Below are 21,720 nucleotides of genomic sequence, written 5' to 3' on the forward strand. Positions count from 1 at the left end.
AGAAGGAATAACATTTGCTCTTACATCATCATCTGACAAAGGCCTTTCCTTTATCTTCTACCTTTGTCTACTCTTCTATGTCACATTTCACTTCATTTTCCCCATCTGCATACTTCCTAATACCTTCACAACATGTGTGTCTTTAAATTCACCCTTCCTTTCTGAATTATTATTTTGTTTGTTGCTCAAGTGTACTTGCAAGACCTAGTATTTCAGTTGCACAAATTTTGGCCAGACAAGTTTTGCTTTACTTAACTGTGACACATCTCAGATTCAAAGAAAATCATTGTTCTGCCAACCTGTTCACTTGGTGCCTTCTTGTTGTTTGGTCTGTGCTTGACCACTTCTGGTTGAAGTAGTTAAGCCTTTTTAAATGCTGTTACTAACATGTATAGCAGTTCTTCTGCTAACGCTCAGGAAAAGTTTTCCTCTTTTACCTTGTTTATTTAGAAAGTGTTCATAAACTCAAGCAGATCTTAGGACAGGAATCCACTTCTTAAACCTGAATCCTTGAATCCCCTGTGTTAATACTAAGAAAGGCTCAAGAGAAAATATTTATGCTGACAGGTTTCAGATGGCAGTTACTGCTCAGCAATTACAGAAGGCTTGCCTGACTGCGGCTTTGGGTTTTGCCTTGTATGCAGTCTCTATAATGAGACAGTCTGTCTAGCTTCACTTAGAAAAAAGGGATCCTCAAGTTAATTTTGAGACATCTCAAAATCCCAATTTAAAATTACCCTTTGCTTGTGTTTTATATTTATGAAAGCATTGGTTTCTGTTATACTGATTCTATACTAACCAAGAAGAATGCTAGGTTTACTTAGTATTTTTTTCCAAAAGTGTTTTATCAGCGCAGTTTCAAATATGGATCCCAGGCAAAACTCCTATCTCACTGCCTTCATTTTTACTTGTTACCTACTGCCTGAACTCCACAGGACATAAAATATACTGTCTTAAATGGATTCAAGGAAGGAAAAAAAAAAAAGTTTTGTAAAACACTGGAGTATCTAGAAAAGAAATGTTTCATAATAAAGAATCATAGAATCATTTAGGTTGGAAAAGACCTTTAAATCATCAAATCCAACCATAACCCTAACACTGCCAAGTGTACCACTAAACCATGTCCCTAAGTGCCTCAGCTACATGTCTTTTAAATACCTCCAGGGATGGTGGTTCAACCACTTTCCTGGGCAGACTGTTCTAATGCTTGGTAGCCCTTTCAGTGAAGACATTTTTCCTAATATCCAATCCAAACCTCTGTTGGCACAACTTGAGGTCATTTCTTCTTGTCCTATTGCTTGTTACATGGAAAAAGAGACCAACACCCACCTCGCTACAGCCTCCTTTAAGATATCATTTTACAGATGTTAGGCATCATGGGCCAAGATCCCCCGGCATCCCCTGCTACTTGTCTCCACATACCTCTCTGGTGACCAGCGATAGTCATGAAGAAATGTTATGAACCTGTGTCAGGGGAAGTTCAGGTTGAATATTAGGGAAAGGTTCTTCATGAAAGAGTGATTGGTCACTGGAACAGTCTGCCAGGGAAGTGATCACAGCACCAATCCTGTCAGAATTCAAGGAGCATCTGGACGATGCTCTTAGTTGTATGATTTAGGTAGTCCTGGAAGGAGCAGGGAGTTGGACTCTGATACTTATGGGTCCCTTCCAACTTGAGATGTTCTATGATTCTCTGATCCACAGGATCTTCTTCCACTTCCAGGATCTGTCTTCTAGTCAGCATCTCTCCACCTTAATTCTAAACCCCATTCTCTTTCCTGACAGGAGTTATTCTTTTCAGGATGCCTCTTTTCATCAGCAGCTCTTCTTTCCATAACTCTAAGACCCCATTTTTTCCAGTCTAAACAGTCTATGTCCAGAAGCACAACTCATGATTAGCTTCCTAATTGATGCTTCTAGCTTATGCCTCTTGATTAATGGGAGGATTCAGAACATGCTGTTTTTGTCTAGACCATTTGTTATCAAAATTTACAACTAGTCCCTACTGGTTGCAGCTAACGAGTAGCAGGAATCTGCCTCACAGCTCAGAAGTTCAATTTCAGACATTCAGCTGCCTCTGCTCTGCACACCCATGAACAGTTATCTGCTGTCTCTACGTGTGCCTGTTCACATACCTGTTCGCATTCCGTAATGAACACTTCTTTAGAGTTTGACATAAAAAGCAATTACTTACTTTTCCATCTCTTCTTAACTTTCCCTTTCAGTTGACCTTAAAAATCATATGAGAGTATCTTTTACTTTTTATGTAAGACTCTTTCAACTGATTTCTTACTTAAAATAGCTATAAAGCTTGTTTAAACATAGGAACACTAGAAATGCAATGTGAGTTATTAGACTATTCTAACTAATAAAAAAGCGTGATATGTTATTCAGGAATAAAAAAATCCTAGATAAAAAATATTTTTGCCTGCTGTATATTCATATTTAATCATGAGTTTACCTATAAGCGATTGGCAATATCAAAGAAAAAAAAAATCTATTAAGTGAACTTGATTGGAATTACTTTTAAAGGGTTTTTTTAACTGTTAGAAACATGGAAAAGTTATACAGGTCATTACCTGATTAGATTATTAGTGTATGTATTTCTGAACAGTATGTACTTTCAATAACACACTTTGATTATTTTTTTTCTTACAGGTTATTTTTTAGATGCTTTTAACTAGTTTCAGTGTTATTTTAAGTTTCATCTGTATTTTACCTGAGAAGCAAACGTACCAAGAGATTCCTATTTTTGAAGTTGAATTGTGATACAACTGCTTGCTTTTTTTTTAAAAAAAAAAAAGTCTCTTACACAAGTTTTAATCTGTAGTGAAAATCTGCTATTGCCAGAGCTTTCTCTTTCTCAGCAGCTTTGCTGGCCCTCATCACGGAGAGAAACTTCCTTGACCCTGCTAGCTTCATCTCAGCTTTCTCTGCCTGTTTTTCTGCAGTGACAGAGGAGGCATTTATTTTAACATATAATATCTTTCAGTGTTTGTTAAATGTATATGAATATGATGAAAACATAAAGGATTGCATTTTCTAGATTGAACTACTGGTGAGTGTTAATTGCACTAATTTGCTATTGCAAAATTAGAAACCTCATGAATGTGAGTGAAAGCATTCACTTCTAAAAATAAAAACTTTCACTGAAATTTTGCAATTTTTGCCTCTTGTTTTGAAAGGAAACCCATTTTCTATGGTTTTTAAATAGCTCAATTTCAAGGTATACAATAAGATAAAGAGGATACATACCACTTAAAAATGTTCATTTAAGCTATTTTGTGCCACTGAGTCTCTTGATTGTAGGGTGCAAAAATGGATGTAGCTATAGCAAATAAGGACACATACTAATTTACTGTAAACATTTGATTGTTTCTTGTACCCATAATATGTTAACTAATAGATTTGAATCCCCCACCTGGCCTCTAGAGTTTAGGCAATAATGCAGAATTGCTTATATCAGCAGTGGATTTGATGCAAAGGAAAGGCTAGATGAAATGTAGGAGACAGTATTAATGAAAAACATTAATGCTAGATTGGTGTTCATTTTTTCCTAATCTGGGGACTGAAATTCAAGGAACTTGAGGATTCGTACAACTCCACAAGTCATTATGCATTCCCATTTCATTCCCATTAGTTTGAGACTGAGAAAGAAAGCAATTGACTGCTTATCTACTATCTTAGGTATTCATGCAATAAGTTGATGGTGTGCTATTGTCTAACTCTTCTGATGTAGGAAACTCATGGTAGTGTCTAAATCAAGGCTATCTGCATCTGCACATGATCCTTAATCATTGTGATTTGCTTGTTCCTTTCATTATACACAGTCACAGGAGCTCTTCAGTGGACTGAGATGCAAGAATGCCTGCTCATTTTCTCACTTTACCTCCTGGGCATTGGAATTTCAAATTTTTAAGAAAGAAAAAAAAAAAAAAGTAGCAATAGTTCTTCCTTTCTTACTTTCTCTGCCTTTTCTAAATATAATTTTGTCAAAGATGAGACTACCATTTCCTTGCAGATTAATACTGTATCAATGTTTTGTGGGAATGCTGGGTTCTATTTAAATACAAATAGTCAAATAACAGGGACACTGTCAACCATTTTAACACTTAGCTTATGCATTCAGTGTTTCTGAAAGATGTACTGAGAATGGATTTCAACTTAATATATAAAACTACTGCCTTTACTTGAGTATTCACCTTTGTTATTTCATCTGATTTAAGATGGATTCACACTTTGCACTCTTTCATAACACCTAGTTAAACCTTTTAAATGCCAAAAAATTAAGACAGAACTCATATCTCTTGGAAAACCTCTCAACAGGAGGGTTTACCACACAAAAGCAATTTAAAGTATTTGCCCAGAGATAAGTCTCTATATCAGGTGAACTTCTCAGTAGTATGATAAAATTTTGGTTCATAATTTCAGATAGCATTATTTTAAAACCTAGTTTGTAAACATTTAGCGAAGTTTTCTATATAGTTTTCAGTATGTCCAGAAATACTTCTTGGTAGTTCTTGTTCTTATTATCTATTGAAAATATTTGTAATATTTTCTGTATTATTACCCAATTTATAAACCTGGGGCTCTGTGTTCAGAAGAGGAAAAAAAACATATTGTGAGATGTCTGGTTATAATTTTGTCTCATTTCCAGCTTTTGATTTATTATTCAGAACATGTAACTACAAGCAAGGTAGTCACACTACAAAATTTGAAAAAAAAAAAATAAATCACTTGAACCTCTTATCCGACAGCTTTTTTTGTTAGCTTTTAATTTTAAATTGAAAATATATTCTTTGAAGTGCCTTCTGTTTTGAAGGAGAGACTCTTTAAAATATATTTAGGAAAAGCTTACATGTAACAAGGATAAACCACATTAAGAGCCGTGAACAGGGTATTCAGCCTATTCAAGCAAATTTGACTATTTAAGTTTTTAGATGACTTTGCAAAACCACCTTTTTTAATAATGCCTTCCAACTATAATAGCACATAATGTTGATTACTCTGAAATCTCCAGGACCTCAACCTCAACTTCACAGAAACTAATTAGTATGTCCAATAATTGGCTCTTGTCCCAGAGTCTTTATTTCTCAAAAGAAAGAGTCATATTATGGATGTATCTCTTTATAGCTAATTGCTCTTGCTATTGCTTTTGAAGACATTTTGATATTATACTGTGTGAATATATAAAAAGAGTTTTGGAGTTAAATATTCTTATTGTGAAGACTAGTTGGTCTTTAATAAAGATCCTGAAGAGAACTATCAGGGCTTAGTAGTTCAAAATAATAGCAGGATTGGTAGCTGGCTATAGTGATTAAAATAAGCTGGAAAATTATCTTCTTTTTCTTACTTTAGAAAACAGTTTTTGTGGGTATGATATATTTGAGGTTATGGCTTAGATTAAATTTTACAACATATGCTTCTTAATTAGTTGCCTTTACTGGTTAAAACTCACAGAAAATAAAGCTAAATGCAGTGCACAATACAGGTCAAATAAGTTAAGATTTATATGGTTGCAATTCTGCAAAGAAAGCATGTTAAAATTTTGTGGTTGCAGACTATTTTATCTTTTGGTCTTTATACTGTAGAACTTTTTGCTTCCCGTGTACCTCTGTGACAGTGTGGTAATTTGGATTTGTTGGAATATTTTAATTCACCATGAGGCAAACACACCCAGTCTACAATGAGGGGGCTGACTTCAATGGAAAGTAGTACTCTGACATGAAAATCTAAGCATTTTCAAAGGTCTGTAGGGTCATTGCATACATGTGTCCTAAACCAATTTATTTTAATGTGACTTCTGTGATAAAATTCGGCGATAACTTTCGTTTCATTCATCTTCTGAGGATGGAAAAAAGAGTTCTGTCACTTTTTGGTGAATGTAATGAATTTTAGTTTTGGATTGTGAGCTGTATTAATGAATATAAATAATTAGATTTGACTTCTAGCTGTTTTTCTAGACATTCATCAGGGATATTTTCTTTTTTAACCAGCAGCTCTCTTACATCACAGGTATCTTTTGTGAGATATGCTAAGAGATGATTTATTCTGTGAACAAGAGAAGTCCAGTTGATCAAATTTGTTAATTAAAATCGCCCAAAGTGTCCTTACCTTATTAAGAACTAATTGCATGATTTATAAATTATCCCCACCTACAGATTTCGTAGAATTTCATGGTAACTTGAAAAACAAACTCTAAGGCAGAGCAGGCTTACTTCCATAACTGATTTTGATGGCCCATAATCAGCAATGCCTGGATCCATTGTGTACATGACTCACAGGTTGCAGACTACTCTTCTAAGTAAACCCAACTGGAAATGTATTAGTGTGCTTATAAATGAAGGATTGAAAGAATTTGCAACCTGGAAAGTTTAATGCTATTTAAATGCTCTTTGTATATTTAATTTCATATTTTTACTTCAGTTTTTAAGCTCAAGCAGTTGGATGCAGTTTCCATTTTCATTTATAAATATTGTTGGTTCTGTAACTGTAAAATAAACAAAACGTGCAATGATCTGATATATACTATGAGAATGTGTTCCCATAATTTATATTACATTTCCCTGACAGGTTTAGTTAAAATCAGTACAGTACCCACTGGTAGAGCCTCTGGGGTACCCAGAATGTTTGCTCCTTCTCATCTTGAAGTTCTTTTGAAGTAGACAGTCCCTCACAGTGATGAATTCAAATTTTAAAAAAATAAATAAAAATCAACCTTTATCTATACATTTCTACCTCTTACATCCACTTCTTCAAAACTATCACTCTTTTGCACATAGATTAACCTAGCATAAAGTGAGCACAAAATGTTTGTAGCAGTTATAAAGTTTATACTTTTTCACTCCGTTATTGGGGATTTTATATACCTTACCAATTTCTGGTTCTCTTTTGTTCTTTACCTGTGTAGCCTGTAATTATCTTTTTGTTTTTTATTTTGTTAGTTACAGTTGATTTTACTTATATCTTACATCTTTTTAAATACTTTTTTTTTTAAGCAAATGCTTAAAACAAGCATGTAGCCATATAACAAGGTGATTCAGAAAAGCATGTGCTCTAACCTTTCCCTGGGGAAAGCTCTCTACTGCACACAGCCTTGCAATACTGTCAGTTCATGAGACTCTGTAACTCTTCTGCTTCAAGTTCATAGAGTATTTATAATGATAGAACTTTCCATATCTTCACCAAAAGGTAACACTTGAGAAATCATTGTAGATTGGATGTGTTTGCATGGTGAATTAAAAACTTCTGACAAAGCAGTTAATCTGTTTCTGCAGACTGGATTAGGAAGCAATGAACTGTTTTGTCTGTATTATAAAATAACTGTCCATTTCTTGAAAAGTTCTCACATCTCTGTGTTCTTCAGGAGATTGTAAATTAGCATGGGAATAATTGTTGTTTCAGGAAAGGGTTCAAAATTAACCAAGTTATAAACCTCTGCAGAATCATAAATTTCCCCGCTTTCAGGGTATACTTAAATTTTAACAGCTAACACTATAGAAAAAAAGACATATGAGACCTAAGAAGCAGAAGCTAGAACAAGCTGCCAGGAAATATGGATCTAACCTCAAGCGTTAGTGATGGTGAATAGATAAATCTGGAACAAGGGTGGTTTGAAGTAGGGTGTCACTTCAGAGGCAGTGATGGAATTCAGAATTTGTACATTTTGGGTTTGGGCTGGCAGTAACTATCTCCCAAATGAAATTGCACATCTTATGTAGCATTGCCAAGGGATGGAACTCCTGTTATGAAAATTGACTTCAAAAAATAAAAATAAATAATAAAATCCATGGAAATCACACACACAGAACAGGTTTGCCTTCTGTTAAAGGAATTTTAGTAAGGTTAACTGCTTAGAAGTAGAGAAACAGTAGAATTCAGGTTGCGTTAAATATTTTATATTCAGCGTCTTACACAGATATATTATGACAGAGCTTTTAATTATAGAATTGGTATCCTTATATCCTTCAGTGAGCTGGATGAGCCTGTTGTGAAAAGAAGTCTGGACTGTGAGATAAAGGAGACTGTTGCTTTCGTGAACATTTGTTTACTGCAGAAGGTAGACACAGAGTGGGTATCTCAAGGTCTTCCTGAATTGCCCATGACTGTATGGGCAAGGAGAGAGTTGCAATTCAACTACTGCTACGCATTTTTTCCTTTCTTTTTTACCTGCCTGTTGCATAGCTTTATTAACCTATTCCATATATTTCTTCCATAGGTCAGCACTGCAGCTGAACACTTTTCTGAAAGGTGTTAAGTAAAGGAGCAGGGGATTGCAGAAAGAGTACCATGACTGAAACAGTTGTGCACTGCTCAGGAATATTCTTTATCTCTGTTATAGAGTTTCTCTCTGAGCAAAGTAATCTTTCAGAGATGTTCCTGAGGTCTGGGTGTGTTATGTGAAATGCTGTGGTCTAAACCAATGAAGCATTGAGCACTCGGATATGACTAGCTTCCTGGGGAAATAAACTAAATTGAACTAAATTATTATATAGGACCCTGAGAAATCAGGCCTTATACACCATGAATCAGTCACCTTGAACTATTGTATATTTTGTCTTTCATTCCAACACATGTATAATAGAAGGAATATGGGGATAGTGCTGAAGTTTTGGGACTATTGAAGGAAGGAGAAATCACTGAAACCCCCTATTGAGTATTGAAAAAAAAAAAAAAATCTGTATAAAAATAAGACCTAGAGCTCAATGAGGCAAGTATTTAGGTTTGCACGCTGAACAATAACAGTAAAATGCAGTATTAAATAGACCCTTGTTGAACGCTGCCCATTCTGTGCACTGAATGAGATTAAGTCAATTTTAGTACTTTTTTGGCCATTGATATTGTTGTATTTGTGTGCCTTCATAGTCTTTTATGTTACTTTTTCCTCACAGTCCCTTCTGAGACATTGAGCTAAATGCTCAAGGCAATTTTCTACCAGAAGAGAATATTATTTCTGTAGGTCATTGCAACATTTAGTTAAGACCAAATTTATTTGAGTGGTCCTCTTTTTTGATTTCTGCTGATTTTTTTACAGAAGTTCATCACTGAGCTTTAGTGAATACTTCTCTCCAAGGACACATGGTGTGAAAAAACTCCACTATTTCAGAGCAGTGGCAATACTTTTTCTTTCAAATCATGATTTCTTTTTTCTGCATTCAGATTCTGCATATGCAGATGTGAATGGCTGCTGTCCTCAGCATTATCATTTCATGAACCTTCAATTATCTACCTGAACAGGTTAATGTTGATACTGCTGAATTCCATTTATGTGGGGAACTTGGTAACCAAGAATAGTAGTGGTAGCTTGTAGGAGTCTGGGCCGCGCTGGGAGAAAGTTAGTGCAGACAGAAGAATGCAAGGACGAAGACAAGGCCAGCAAAATAAGACTGGCAAAAACACACAAGATAGCAGATAAGTGAGAAACACCTGTGGTCAGCAAAAGCACACAAGTCTGAGCAAAACAGGGTATGAGATAAGGGAGTTTTGGCAAGTTTTGGGCTTTACGTGCTAATTGCAATTAACCAATGCAAATGCTTGTAGAGGCGCGTGAACAGCGCGTGTAGATGACCTGTAGCCTATTAGAAGATAGATGAGTGCGTGTACGGAACTTAGTAGAGTATAAATGTAACCAGAAAAGGAATAAAAAAAAAAAAAACAAAAACAAAAACTAGAACAATAACTATAATAAAAGATGGACGACCTGATCATCACATTGGTGTTGCGTCGTTTCTGTTCCCGCACGGAGAAATAAGGACCCCGGCTAATGGTGACTCCGACAGTAGCTCTAGTGAGTATCGTGCGATGGACCATATTTCTCCCCTAATTAATAAAAACTCTGCATTGATTTGCTGATGTGTTAAGTTGCTGATGTGTTTGCAATGGCAATTATGGTAAAACCTCTTACAGACACTGCTGGGAGGCTGCAGTGTGTGACCTTTTTTTATTCCTTTTTAATAAAGCTATAATTCCCCTAGCCAAGACAGGACTTGGAGAAGTTCAGGCAGTAGCTATCAACTGAACTACAGGCAAAAAGAGGATGTTGTTCTGTCACATTTGTGTATTTTGTAATAAAGACAGCTTTATCAGCTGTCAAGGACAATAGTATAAAACTGCTTTACATGTAGAAATTCTAAAAAATAAGGAATTATTTTCAGAGTTTCCACTAGCAAGAGTTAGTCAACATTACTGCAGCTGGTTGATTGCTGTTTGTGGTGCTCTACTCTGCAATAGATGGTTATTCTTTCTAGCCAAAGCTGGTAGAATAGATGTTAGTCTGCTTTTTTTCCTTTATGTATAAAACACATAATGGATGTGTAACATTATTATATAATGGAATTATAACTTGGAATTACAACAAAGTTTTTAACAAATTACTGCAGGGAAAGAGAACAAAGCCCCTTATGAAACAACATTCCTTGTTTTATGCTCGACTACTTCAGACAACTGGAAAAATATATTGTGGTTTCTTTACATCACTCTGTTTGGTTTTGTTTTTCCTAGTGTATTGGTTGAGATGAAAGGTTGGAATAGTTACAAAGTATGCCCAGGTTCCTAAGGCTGACAATGTCTAATTCCAACCAGAGGTACATGTGTAAGGGGAGGCTCAACACACATACCTGTGTTCTTAATAAATCACAATAATACTTCCCTTACTAAATAGAAAAAAGTGATTGTATGAGATGAAATAGAAATAAAAAAAACTTGAACAACTGTGCTCCCTTACACTGTGTCTGTGCAGACTGGTTCTTCTGCCCTATATTTCAGTCAGTTCTCCAGCTTTCTGTGTTTCAGCAAGTGGAATGAAGTGTTCTCTTGTTCCTGGGCAGTTTCTCTTTTGCTTAGCTCTGAGACTTGTCTCATCTGGTTCCAATGTCTTTGCTGTTACTCTAGCACATGCCACACTGAGCTGTCTAGAGAGCTTTCTGCTGGCACGCAGGCTCAGTGGCTCATCAGGCAGAAGTAATGTCCCTTCATCCAAAGGCATTTCACATAGCCCAGCCAGTCTTCATAATGCAATGTCAAAAAAAGTAAGTGTGCAGGTAATGTGGGTCACGTATGGTCAGACCAATGTTGGTGTGCAGCTCCTATGTGAGCAGAGTAAACCTGTAGCTGCCTAGTCCTGACTGTACAGGTGCACTCTTAATTCTTTGTGTAGCAAGACATTCTTCCCTACAAGTAGGAGTTGCAGGGAGTAGTGTGCAGGGAGCTTGCAAAATCTTTTCATTTATACTGTGGAGTGTAGAGATGAGTGTGATAGCTATTAAACTGCTTTGAGCATTAATTGGGGTGAGAGGTTAAAGATTCTTAAAGCAGTCATTGCGAATAACTTTAAAGAAGACATTGAAACAATATGGGAACAGGCCTAAGAATTTTCAGACATACAAGAAAAGCACATTTCTCCTTAGAAAAGAAGAAAAAAAAGGTGTGTCGCTCTGGCAGAGATTAGCCCTCAGGTAAAGTGACAGTGGGAAAAAGAGCACTATCTTGGGAGCGTGAGTAATAAAAGTCTTATGGAGTGAATAAAAGATCTGAATACGTGAAATACTGAAGAAAATTTGAAACTTAGTGAGGGTAAGGGAACAAGTATATGCATGTACAACTGATAGGAACTATCAAAGTTACTCTTCTGTTAAGTGCAAGTAGGAGAAACAGTTTCTTATAGTGAGGAGAATGATAGGTCAGATGAATGACAATCAAAGTAAAAGATGTTGTGGGATAACAGTGATTTTTCTGACAGCAATATCAGAAGAGAGAGAGAATATAAAACAAAAGAAGGGAAGACATAGCAACAATTAAACAGGATGCTAAAAAGAGGCTACTTTTAATTCCAGAATGATGGAGTCATAAATATACGTTTTCATAATTTTCTGAACTATAAGGCTGCAGAATTCATAATGAAGTGCATATGAAAATGAAAAAAAGCTTGATTTTTTTTTTTTTTTTAACTTTTTACTCTTGGCCTGTATTTCTGTAGTCTTGATCTTGAAGTCTCCAATTGTGTTTTGGTAAAATAGCTTTTGATATCTGTTTCTCTCTGTTGCCAGAGAGAAAAGGAATAAAGTCTGTGTTTTGACATGCTAAAGACATTGATTCAGTACTTTTTTGGATAATCCATTTGTATTTCTTTTGGCTGACATTATTCACCTGTCTCCATCCCATTTCTCGGTTTAGGCATTTCATGGCTTGGAGATTTTCAGAATACAATTTAATTAAGAACATAGAATGTTTAAAAGATCTTTGTCAGAACAGCTTACTTTAAAGTGACTGTTACTTAAGTCCTTATTACATACTCATATTTTAAAAAATTAAAATTAAATAAATCTGTTCTATCTTGAATGTTTCTCATGCTACTGCATGATATCATGCTCACAATTCAAATTAAGGTGGACTGATCATCATCAATGGATAAAATTACCTTTTCCTTTTTTTATGTATGTGACAGTATAAAACACAGTAGACATTTGTCAGGGGAGCTGAATCTGCTGATCTGGAGTTACTTTGTTGGTAGCACTACTGGGAACAGACCCCAGGCTTCTTTACCTGTGATATACTTTCATGACCCTATTACCATTTACTACTGGAGAGTTCTGTGAAGAGTCATTAGTTAATACTGAAATTTTATCCTAGGGTGAAAATTTCACTGTTCTTTATGTGAAGAGTACTCTTATTTATGTGTTATGTAGAGACCAAATTACCTCAGTCTACTGTGTGACATGACAGCACTTGAAATGTACATCCCCATAGAATGTGCTTTGTTCTTGGATCAGAAAAGGGAACGGTTGAAGAATGGTGGATAGACTAGGCATTTCAACATGAAGGAATTATACTTTTGTTGTGGGTGTATGATGCAAGTAATTATGTTCAGTCACAGTCAGTTGATTTACACATCCACATCAAGTCATCTTATCTTTAGAGCCATGATTCTTAATTGCTTGAGTAGAAAGTGCCTTCCTTAGAGAGGCAAGTACTGTGTGTCTTGTTATCAGTAATATTTCAAACAGAAATGTATTTTATAGTCAGAACAAAAAAATCAATATAGTTAAAATCCTTAAATAAACATAGGCTGAAAAATTTCCCTAGAGAGTTAATAAAACCAGTATGTTTTGATACACTCTGTAGAAAAAGGGTCAAACAGCTATTAACCAAAACCTGCTTTGATATTTTTTCCAAGTACTGGTGTGTTGAAGAAAGCAAGCTAAGTCGAAAATCTTTTTGTGAACAAATTACTTACTTGACCATGTATGCAAAATGAAGCAGTTTTTAAACTGTTAGAAAATTCACTCATTCCAGGTAGCTGGCAGCCTTGGTTCCTCTCTCTTAACTCTTAATACTATCTTACCTGTCCTCGCAGTTCCCAGTCTTAGTCTCTTTCCCAACACAATTGGTTCCAGTTTTTTCACTTGCTTTCCGTTGACCTAAGCCAACTTCTACACTCCAGATCCCAAGGTGCAAAATTTTTCTTTAATGCCAGTAAATTCTTTATTTGTCTTTTTCAGTCTTTATTTATACCAGGTGTACCTAAGAGTAGTTGAAGAGATTAATTTTCCTTTACCCCTTTCCTGTCAGTATTTCCAGCATATTCTTTCTTTTGTAATGTACTTTCATCCATACTGCCTGGATCTGGAGCTTTTCCTCTCACTGTGCACATTGCCTAAGCTGTATTGATTTTTTTAATGAACTAATAATCTGCTGCATCTCAAAACTGCAGTTGCAAGGACAGGGCAATTCATCTAGATGGAAACATCCACAGTACAAATGGAAACACTGAGAAAAATCAGGTACTAAAAATCTAGGTTGTCTCAACTGAGCAAGCAAAACCTGCAATTTTTCAGATTTATGATAAGATCAAACCTGGGTGGATTTTCATATGAATAGCAAAAAAAATTCTTCCTGATCCAAGACGTTTTCATTCACAAAGGCAGTTTTGAAATCCGTAATAAAATGAAAATATCAGCCTCATTTAGAACAAGGAAATAGTTAACATTATATAATAACAGTCTGACCAATGTATCTTCTTAGTTTTATTACCAGAAATGACTGAATTATTCAGTCTGATGTTATCTGTTAAGAAAACAGTCTTGATTATTGCAAAGAACATTTAACATTTTAACAGTTATAATTTGGCAATTTTAAAAACACATAAAATACAATTTTGTAATAAGAAACCTGAAGGAACTGAATAAGGAGTGGTATCAGTCTTACCTGGTAGGAGGCATAGTTAGAGGGTGAATAATGTGTGCTACTTCCTGAGGCTATAATCCTGCAAAGGCAGTTTTCAAAATGCGAAAGCTACTCTGGACTTAAATTTGCCTTTACTAAAAAAAATGTTTCTTTAAAATTTTATGTCTCTGTGTTTTAAATCTCTAAATGTATAGAGCCAGATTCTGCATCTTTGATAGTGGGTCAGGCAGTTTCTGAAGGAAGAAAATACATAATGTAAATAAAAGTGCTGGAGTGAACCCTGAATCTTTACTGCATAACTACTTTCTAAAACTGGCCAACTAATTTGTAAAACTCAGAAGCAATCCTTATGAACTAATAGAACCATTCTTGGAGAATTTACTAACACGTGTCCAATCCTTCTCCTCGCTTTAGGAGCATAATGCAATAGTAGGTGAGGAAAACTTCCTCTCCTCGCTTTCTTACCCTGAAGCAGCTGCAAGCTCATGGTTTAAACTCTTTGAATTAATTCATACAGCTGCCAGGCACACCTCATTTTTCCAGACTTATGAAGGTCAAAGGCTTTTTATTTTCTCTCCTTATATGTTAAATTTAAACTAAGATTCCTTGGGTTCTTCCAGCCCTCGCTCCCCAGCAGAAGATCGTGAAGTCCATAAAAATTCAAATTCCCATCTTTCCATCTAGTTATAATTCTTCAATGTACAGCAGCAAAGACAAAAATATATTCTAGAGGACAACGTATGGGTCCAGAGCATTTTTTTCCTTCTACATCCATCCATAATAACAACCAGGACTATTTTCCATGTAAAAATGGCTGGCCATTTTTCAGAATAGTCTGTGAGTTGACTGGCTACTGATTCCTAGCTGGATGTGATTGCAACCTACATTAAACATCTGAATTTTTCATGTCATTTTTCCCCTTGACATTTATGTCATCACACATGCATTGTTATTCAGTAGATTACTCTAAATATTTTGCTTAGACTGCACCCCATCGACTTTGTTTTGCGGAACCATTAAATACATTATTAAGAATAGTTTTTAATTCAAGAAAGAAACTGCATGCATATTTAAGCAGCTTTTTTACCTAAGTATAGCCTTTCTAGCAATATATGGTTATACAATTTATCTTCAGCGTGTCCTAATTGTTTTTCATTCTCTTAAAAACTATGGTTGGAAACAGCCATCACAATGTATATTAGATGTCTCTGTTAATAACTCTTATATCTTTGTTCTCAGTGTAATATATGCAATACGTTAAAATTCTACTCTTTCTCAGTATTTTAGGAATTCTGAAAAGATTTCATATAAATCCAAAAATTAGGACACTCAAGGGAGGTATTGGTTTTGTGTTGTCTGAGGTTTTTTTTAAAACAGATTTGCCTACCATTATGTTTTATAAAATTCAGGGTTTTCGTTGCTGTTTGTGTTATGTGGATGTTGCAGTTTAACCTCAGCCGGCAACTAAGCACCACACAGCCACTTGCTCACTCCATCCCCCATTCCCAGTGGGATGGGAGAGAGAATCAAAAAGAAAAAAAAGGTACAATTCATGGGTTGGATAAAGACAGTTTAATAGGTAAAGCAAAAGCTGTGCACACAAGCAAAGCAAAACAAGGAATTCATTCACCACTTCCTATCGGCAGGCAGGTGTTCAGCCATCTCCAAAAAAGCCAGGCTCCATCACACATAGTGGTGACTTGGGAAGACAAACACCATCACTTCAAACATCCTCCCCTTCCTTCTTCTTCCCCCAGCTTTATATGCTGAGCATGATGTCATATGGTATGGGATACCCCTTTGGTCAGTTGGGGTCAGCTGTCCCAGCTGTGCCCCCTCCCAACTTCTTGTGCACCCCCAGCCTGTTCGCTGGTGGGGTGAGAGGCAGAAAAGGCCTTAACGCTGTGCAAGCACTGCTCAGCAATAGCTAAAACCTCCCTGTGTTATCAACACTGTTTTCAGCACAAATCCAAAACATAGCCCCATGCTAGCTAATATGAAGAAAATTAACTCTATCCCAGCTAAAACCAGCACAGTGGATTCTTTCAGTGTGGATTCTGATTGGTGCTGTAGGATGTACATACTTAAATCTGGTTTGTATTATGGGATGAATAATCTTTATTTAGATTAATATTACATTGAGACACTTTTTTGTTTGTTTTTGCTTTTTAATACAAAGTGTGTGGCATAGGCATTTAGGCAGTAGTTGTCAAGTGTGAATATTTAACCTAAAGAGCTGCTTAGTTAAAGAGAGCTTAGTTAAAGAGCAGCTGAGCCAACAGTCTGAATTTCTGCTGATTTGAGTAGTTGTTTTTTCATTCCATATGCAGGATGAGCAAGGATGTACAGTTATCTTTCAGAAAGCTAACAGCATTGACAGAAGTACTAAAGATAGAATATAACAGTGGATTTTAAAATATATGTGTTTTGTCAAGTCAAAACCAGTTGTTGACTCTGAGGCACATTTTTTATGCTTGTAGACTTTTTACAATGCAAATATTCTCTGCTTATGTAGATTCAGATCAAGGCAGCCATTGCTCTACTCTGGCTTGTTAACAGAGAATGTGCTTAAAGATGCAGAAGGAAATTTCACACAATTGTGAAAATGTGTAACTATGGCTTGATTTTATCAATTAAATCAGTGAGGATGCTTTGTTTTAATCAGTTTGAATGCAAATACTCTGCATGCTCAATGCACTCTAAAATAACAAGATGCTACTACTATTTCAGTTTCTGATGATTATTCTCTGTTTTAATTTTTTATTGTCCCCAAAATGCATGGGGAAAAGAAGACATAATGATCTAGTGACTTCATTAAGCCCAGCAGTTAAGAATTATTCAATTGTGCTATACATAATATTTTCTTCTTTTTTCAACTATTTGTCTTTCAACCACAGCTGATGTCCATTCCCCTGCTTTGTCGCCTCATGACTGATCCCAACTCTGCTGTCATTTATGCTGTAATATTGGAGGGAATGTGGAAAACTTGTTTCCTCTCTCTACCAAATATAAAGATTGCCAACACCATTCCACAAAGTCCTTTCTTTATAATTTCTCTAGCCCTTTTCTGATTTCCTGATGTCAGAAAATGGCCATTTTTTGAATGAGAGCATACTTTGCAATACCTGCCAAGAAACTCTTGATTTCCATTTACATTAGAGTGTTTGCTTTTCTTTACACTGCTTCGAGAGTTATTATAATGGATCGGAAATCAATCTGCACCATTTTGCCATTGGAGATCATGAGTCCAAGATTTTTCAATGCAATTCCATATAATATTTGCAATAGCATGAGAGAAAGCAGTGAAAATGCTGGCCAAGATTGCCAGAGAAAATTTTACTGAGTAGTCATTCCTCAGAAAAAGAGTTGTTAGGGGGTGTTTAGTTAAACACTTGTCATACACAACACAATATTCTATATTAGATCTAGAGAAAGAAGTATTTTCAGATGGACAATTTTCAAGCCAATAGATGACAGAGATCATCACAGATCTCTGCCAACATGATATCCCTTGTCTCACTCAGCAGTTACAACATCTTTTTTTAGTCCAGTGTATCAGAGGTGGATGTATTCTATACAATATTGTTATAGAAAGAAAAAAATCATTACATATGCAAAAGCAATGATAACTATATCCCTTTCCACAGTAGTTTGTATAGTACAAAAAAACTATCTCGCTGCAGTAATGTGATGTGGTTGGGTATAATTTCTTACTACATTGCTACTTAAAATCTGGAGTTGCACACAATTCAATTATTAATTTGTGTAACAGAAATAGATGTTGAACATTTTCTTTGCTTCATTGTTTATATTTCTGTAAGATGGTACTTTCTTTAAACCAAAAAAACAACTATTGAGTTCATCAGATTTCTAAGCCTGCTTTTCTAATGCGAATCTAGTCACTGAACGTTGGTTTTCACACATAAGTGGTGATGAAGTTATGACTGGTGTTTTAGCTAGCCTAACACACATATGACAGAGGGATTCATGTAAATTGCTTGTGATTATTAGATCTATACAATTCAGAATGAATTTGTTGTTGTGAAGATGAAGATTGAAAATTTCATTTTAAGTGATCATATTATATCCATTACACTTCCTGCTTTTGGTTCTAGTGATAAATTTTTTCTTTCTGTCCTAAACTACAGTGAAAGGCTTTAGAAACTGCTTTGAGCGTTTTATCAGCACAAATATGTCAGTACAGACAATTTCTGCCAGCTATAAAAACATTAAGTGCCTTGGTATCATTTTTTTATAAAAGCATAAACATATTTTCATGCAAAGAGTGTGTGTTTATATTAACTTGCTAGCAAAGTAGCTAAACTTCTTCAGAACTTTTGAAAAAATTATGGAATGATATCTTCTGTAGCAAACCCATATTTCTTGCTTCTGTTTTGTCCTTGTCTTCTGCTATTACACTAATCAGTAAATACTTGTTGTTGGTTTCTCTTGACTTTAAGCAGTAGAAGTATGAATTCTATGCTTGTCTACTCACCTGACTTCTAAAGAATGAATGCAAGGGTGGCCCTTGCAGGAAAGATAAATCAACAGTAATGCGCTTTTTTTTTGTTTTTAAGAAGTTCTTATTTTTCATGAGACTTCTGAGCTTTTTCTGAGATTTCTAGAATGGTTTTCACAAAAAGGGTGTCTATGGATTGCTCAAGCCTAGCATTACATGTAGTGTAAAGGGCTGGTTTTCTTTTTTATATCATGTTTTCCATAGATTCTCTGCAATGTCAGCATGTAACTTGCTGCTTTTTTGATGGTATATTTTTACTAGCTGCTGTGGGAAATAAATTTCTCTCTCATTTCCAAGAGAAAATACTTAAATAGAAAACAATAAACTAAAAATGGAAAATCAGAGTATTTATTGAAAAACATGTATAACAGCACTCTACAGGTATAATTTAAGTATTGTCACTATTCAGAATACTTGGTAGGAGTTTTGAATTCTTGTGTAAAATATCTAATATGACATTTTTTTATTTCCCTCAATCTTAACTGATCTTGGTCAATTAACTGATTTTATACTAATAAGTACTTTCACATATTAGCCATTGGATTTTTTTGTTTTATAAAAAGCTGGATTTTTATACAAGATAATGGCATTCTATTTATTCCTTTGTAGAACTGTCTGAGAAGATGCTATTTGCATTTATCTTAAAATTTGGGTTTTGATCAGTTTTTAGAAACTGTCGAAGAAAAGACCTTTAGCACCTCGCGGATGGGATCTGAAATGGATATTGAAAACTACCAAACTGCTTTAGAAGAAGTACTCACATGGCTTCTTTCTGCTGAAGATGCATTACAAGCACAAGGAGATATATCCAATGATGTAGAAGTTGTTAAAGAACAATTTCACACCCATGAGGTATATGTTTATACTAATCCTTCAGTACCCATTTATCTGCTTGTATCCCATAATAAGGTCAAAGCCAAAGATACTTCAAGTTTATTCCTTTTTCTTGTTTTTTAATTTTGAATTGGAGAATTTAAAGGTAGTATAGGAGACTGTACCCTAGAATCATAGAACCAATTAGGTTGGAAAGGACTAAGATCATTGAGTCCAACCATAAACCCAACACTAAACCATGTTCCTAAGCACCAGGTCTACTTGTCTTTTAAATACCTCCAGGGGTGGTGACTCCACCGCTTCCCTGGGAAGGCTGTTCCAATGTTTCATAACACTTTTGGTGAAAAAATTTTTCCTAATATCCAATCAAAACCTCCCCTTGTGCAATTTGAGGATGGTTCCTCTTGTCCTATCACTTGTTACTACACAACACCCACCTCATTACAGGTAGTTATAGAGAGCAATAAGGTCATCCCTCAGCCTCCTCTTCTCCATACTAAACAAATTTTTGCCCTATGAAAAAAGTGAAAGCATTTATTTCAGGTTTGTGTTTACAAGGTTTGGGGAGGGCTTGAAAAAATAAAAAGCAAAGCCAAAAATCATGTTTGGAAAATGGTGGAATTGAAAATATTTCTCCAAAGTCTGTTCTTTCCTTCCAAAGAATCAAACTTAAAACTGGATTTTATTTTTATTGTCAGGGTTTTATGATGGAGTTAACAGCTCACCAAGGGCGTGTTGGAAATGTTTTGCAAGTTGGAAGTCAACTTCTAACAATTGGAAAACTTTCAGATGATGAAGAGAATGAAATCCAAGAACAAATGAATCTACTTAATTCTCGATGGGAAAGTCTCAGAGTAGCAAGTATGGAAAAACAAAGCAAGTAAGTAGTATGTCAGGTAAAATAACATACACGGAGTTTGACTTAAACAATCCTGAATGTGACTAACAGTTGGGGTTTTCTTTCACTTCACTGTGAAACAAAACTCCATCTTAGATCTTTTTTAACCTGAAATTTGATATGTAGTGACTTTGAAGCTTGCATGTTGTTTTAAGACTGGAAGCCAGACAAATCAGCAGCTATCAACAACTTGGACACTAATAGCCAAAATTTATATAACCTATCTCACTTTTTTTTGAATTGTTTTAACAAGTATCACACTATCGTGATTTGAGCTCAGGGAAAAACTGAGCACCTCACAGCCACTCACTCTCCTCTTTGCCTCAGCACTGAGGAGTAAATAAAGCAAAAGGCTCAAGAATTGAGACAAGGACAGGGAGGGATGACTCATCCATTATGGTCATGGGCAACAGACAGACTATTTAGGGGAAGAAAAAGAACATAAATTCAATTCAGATACTAACACCACCACCACTTAACAGACAGACTAGAACAGTGAGAAACGTTACCACACCTGAAAAACTCCTTCCCCCCCACCCCTCCCTTCTTCCCAGGCTCAGCTTTGCTCCCGATATCTCTACCTCCTCCCCTTGTCAGCAGTGCAGGGGGCAGAGAATGGGGGGTACAGTCAGTTCTGCCACTTCTTACACCTTGGGCATGGGGGGGAACTTCCGGCATTCCACCTCTGTTCCAACGTGGTTCTCCTCCACAAACTTTCTCTGATGTGAATCCTTCCCACAGGCTGCAACATTTCCCTAGCTGCTCTGGCATGGGTCACCCCAACATGCTGCAGTCCTCCCAGTGCCAAACAGAGGCTGCTTCTTCCCACAGGTTCCTGGACTTCTTCAAACTCATGTGACTGGGTTGTACTTTGTTATGAGAAATTTTGTATGCCTACTGGCCTTTCTGTAAAGAGGAACAATGGTGAAATTTACCAACTATCATAACAAGTCAAATTCCGTGGAAATTTTAAAATTAATTGAATGTCATTAGGAGCTTCTTTATAGCCAAGCAGTATTAATTACTGAAGAATATAGATGTTTTCTACAGTAAAACCAAATAAATGCAGTGGCAAACAACCTGAATCTGAGATCCCTGGTGGCTTTTTAGGGACTTTAAACAAGGCAGACTTAATTAAAATCTTTCTGCTGAAGTCTTAATTTTTCTCTCATAAAATCCCAATGAATGTATATGAAGTGAGAAGCTCTTTTGTCTGTTCCTTCAGTACAGCTGAAATGTGACTCCTTTTGTGAATGTGATTTTAATAAAAGATGAGTATCTCTAGTAG

The 21,720-nt window shown here is 35.7% G+C and overlaps 1 protein-coding gene across 8 annotated transcripts in view; it reads left to right on the forward strand.

Annotated features, from left to right (window-relative positions):
- DMD (dystrophin) overlaps positions 1–21,720 on the forward strand; it is a 1,145,544-nt gene that overhangs the window by 299,671 nt on the left and 824,153 nt on the right. For all 8 annotated transcript variants that reach the window (XM_074858566.1, XM_074858564.1, XM_074858568.1 and 5 more), the window contains 2 exons: positions 19,364–19,552; positions 20,233–20,414. In XM_074858566.1, coding sequence (XP_074714667.1) covers positions 19,364–19,552; positions 20,233–20,414 — 371 coding nt within the window. The remainder of the gene's footprint in view (positions 1–19,363; positions 19,553–20,232; positions 20,415–21,720) is intronic.

This window comes from Strix uralensis, chromosome 2 (assembly GCF_047716275.1).
Source record: "Strix uralensis isolate ZFMK-TIS-50842 chromosome 2, bStrUra1, whole genome shotgun sequence".
In the NCBI taxonomy this organism is placed as follows: Eukaryota; Metazoa; Chordata; class Aves; order Strigiformes; family Strigidae; genus Strix; species Strix uralensis.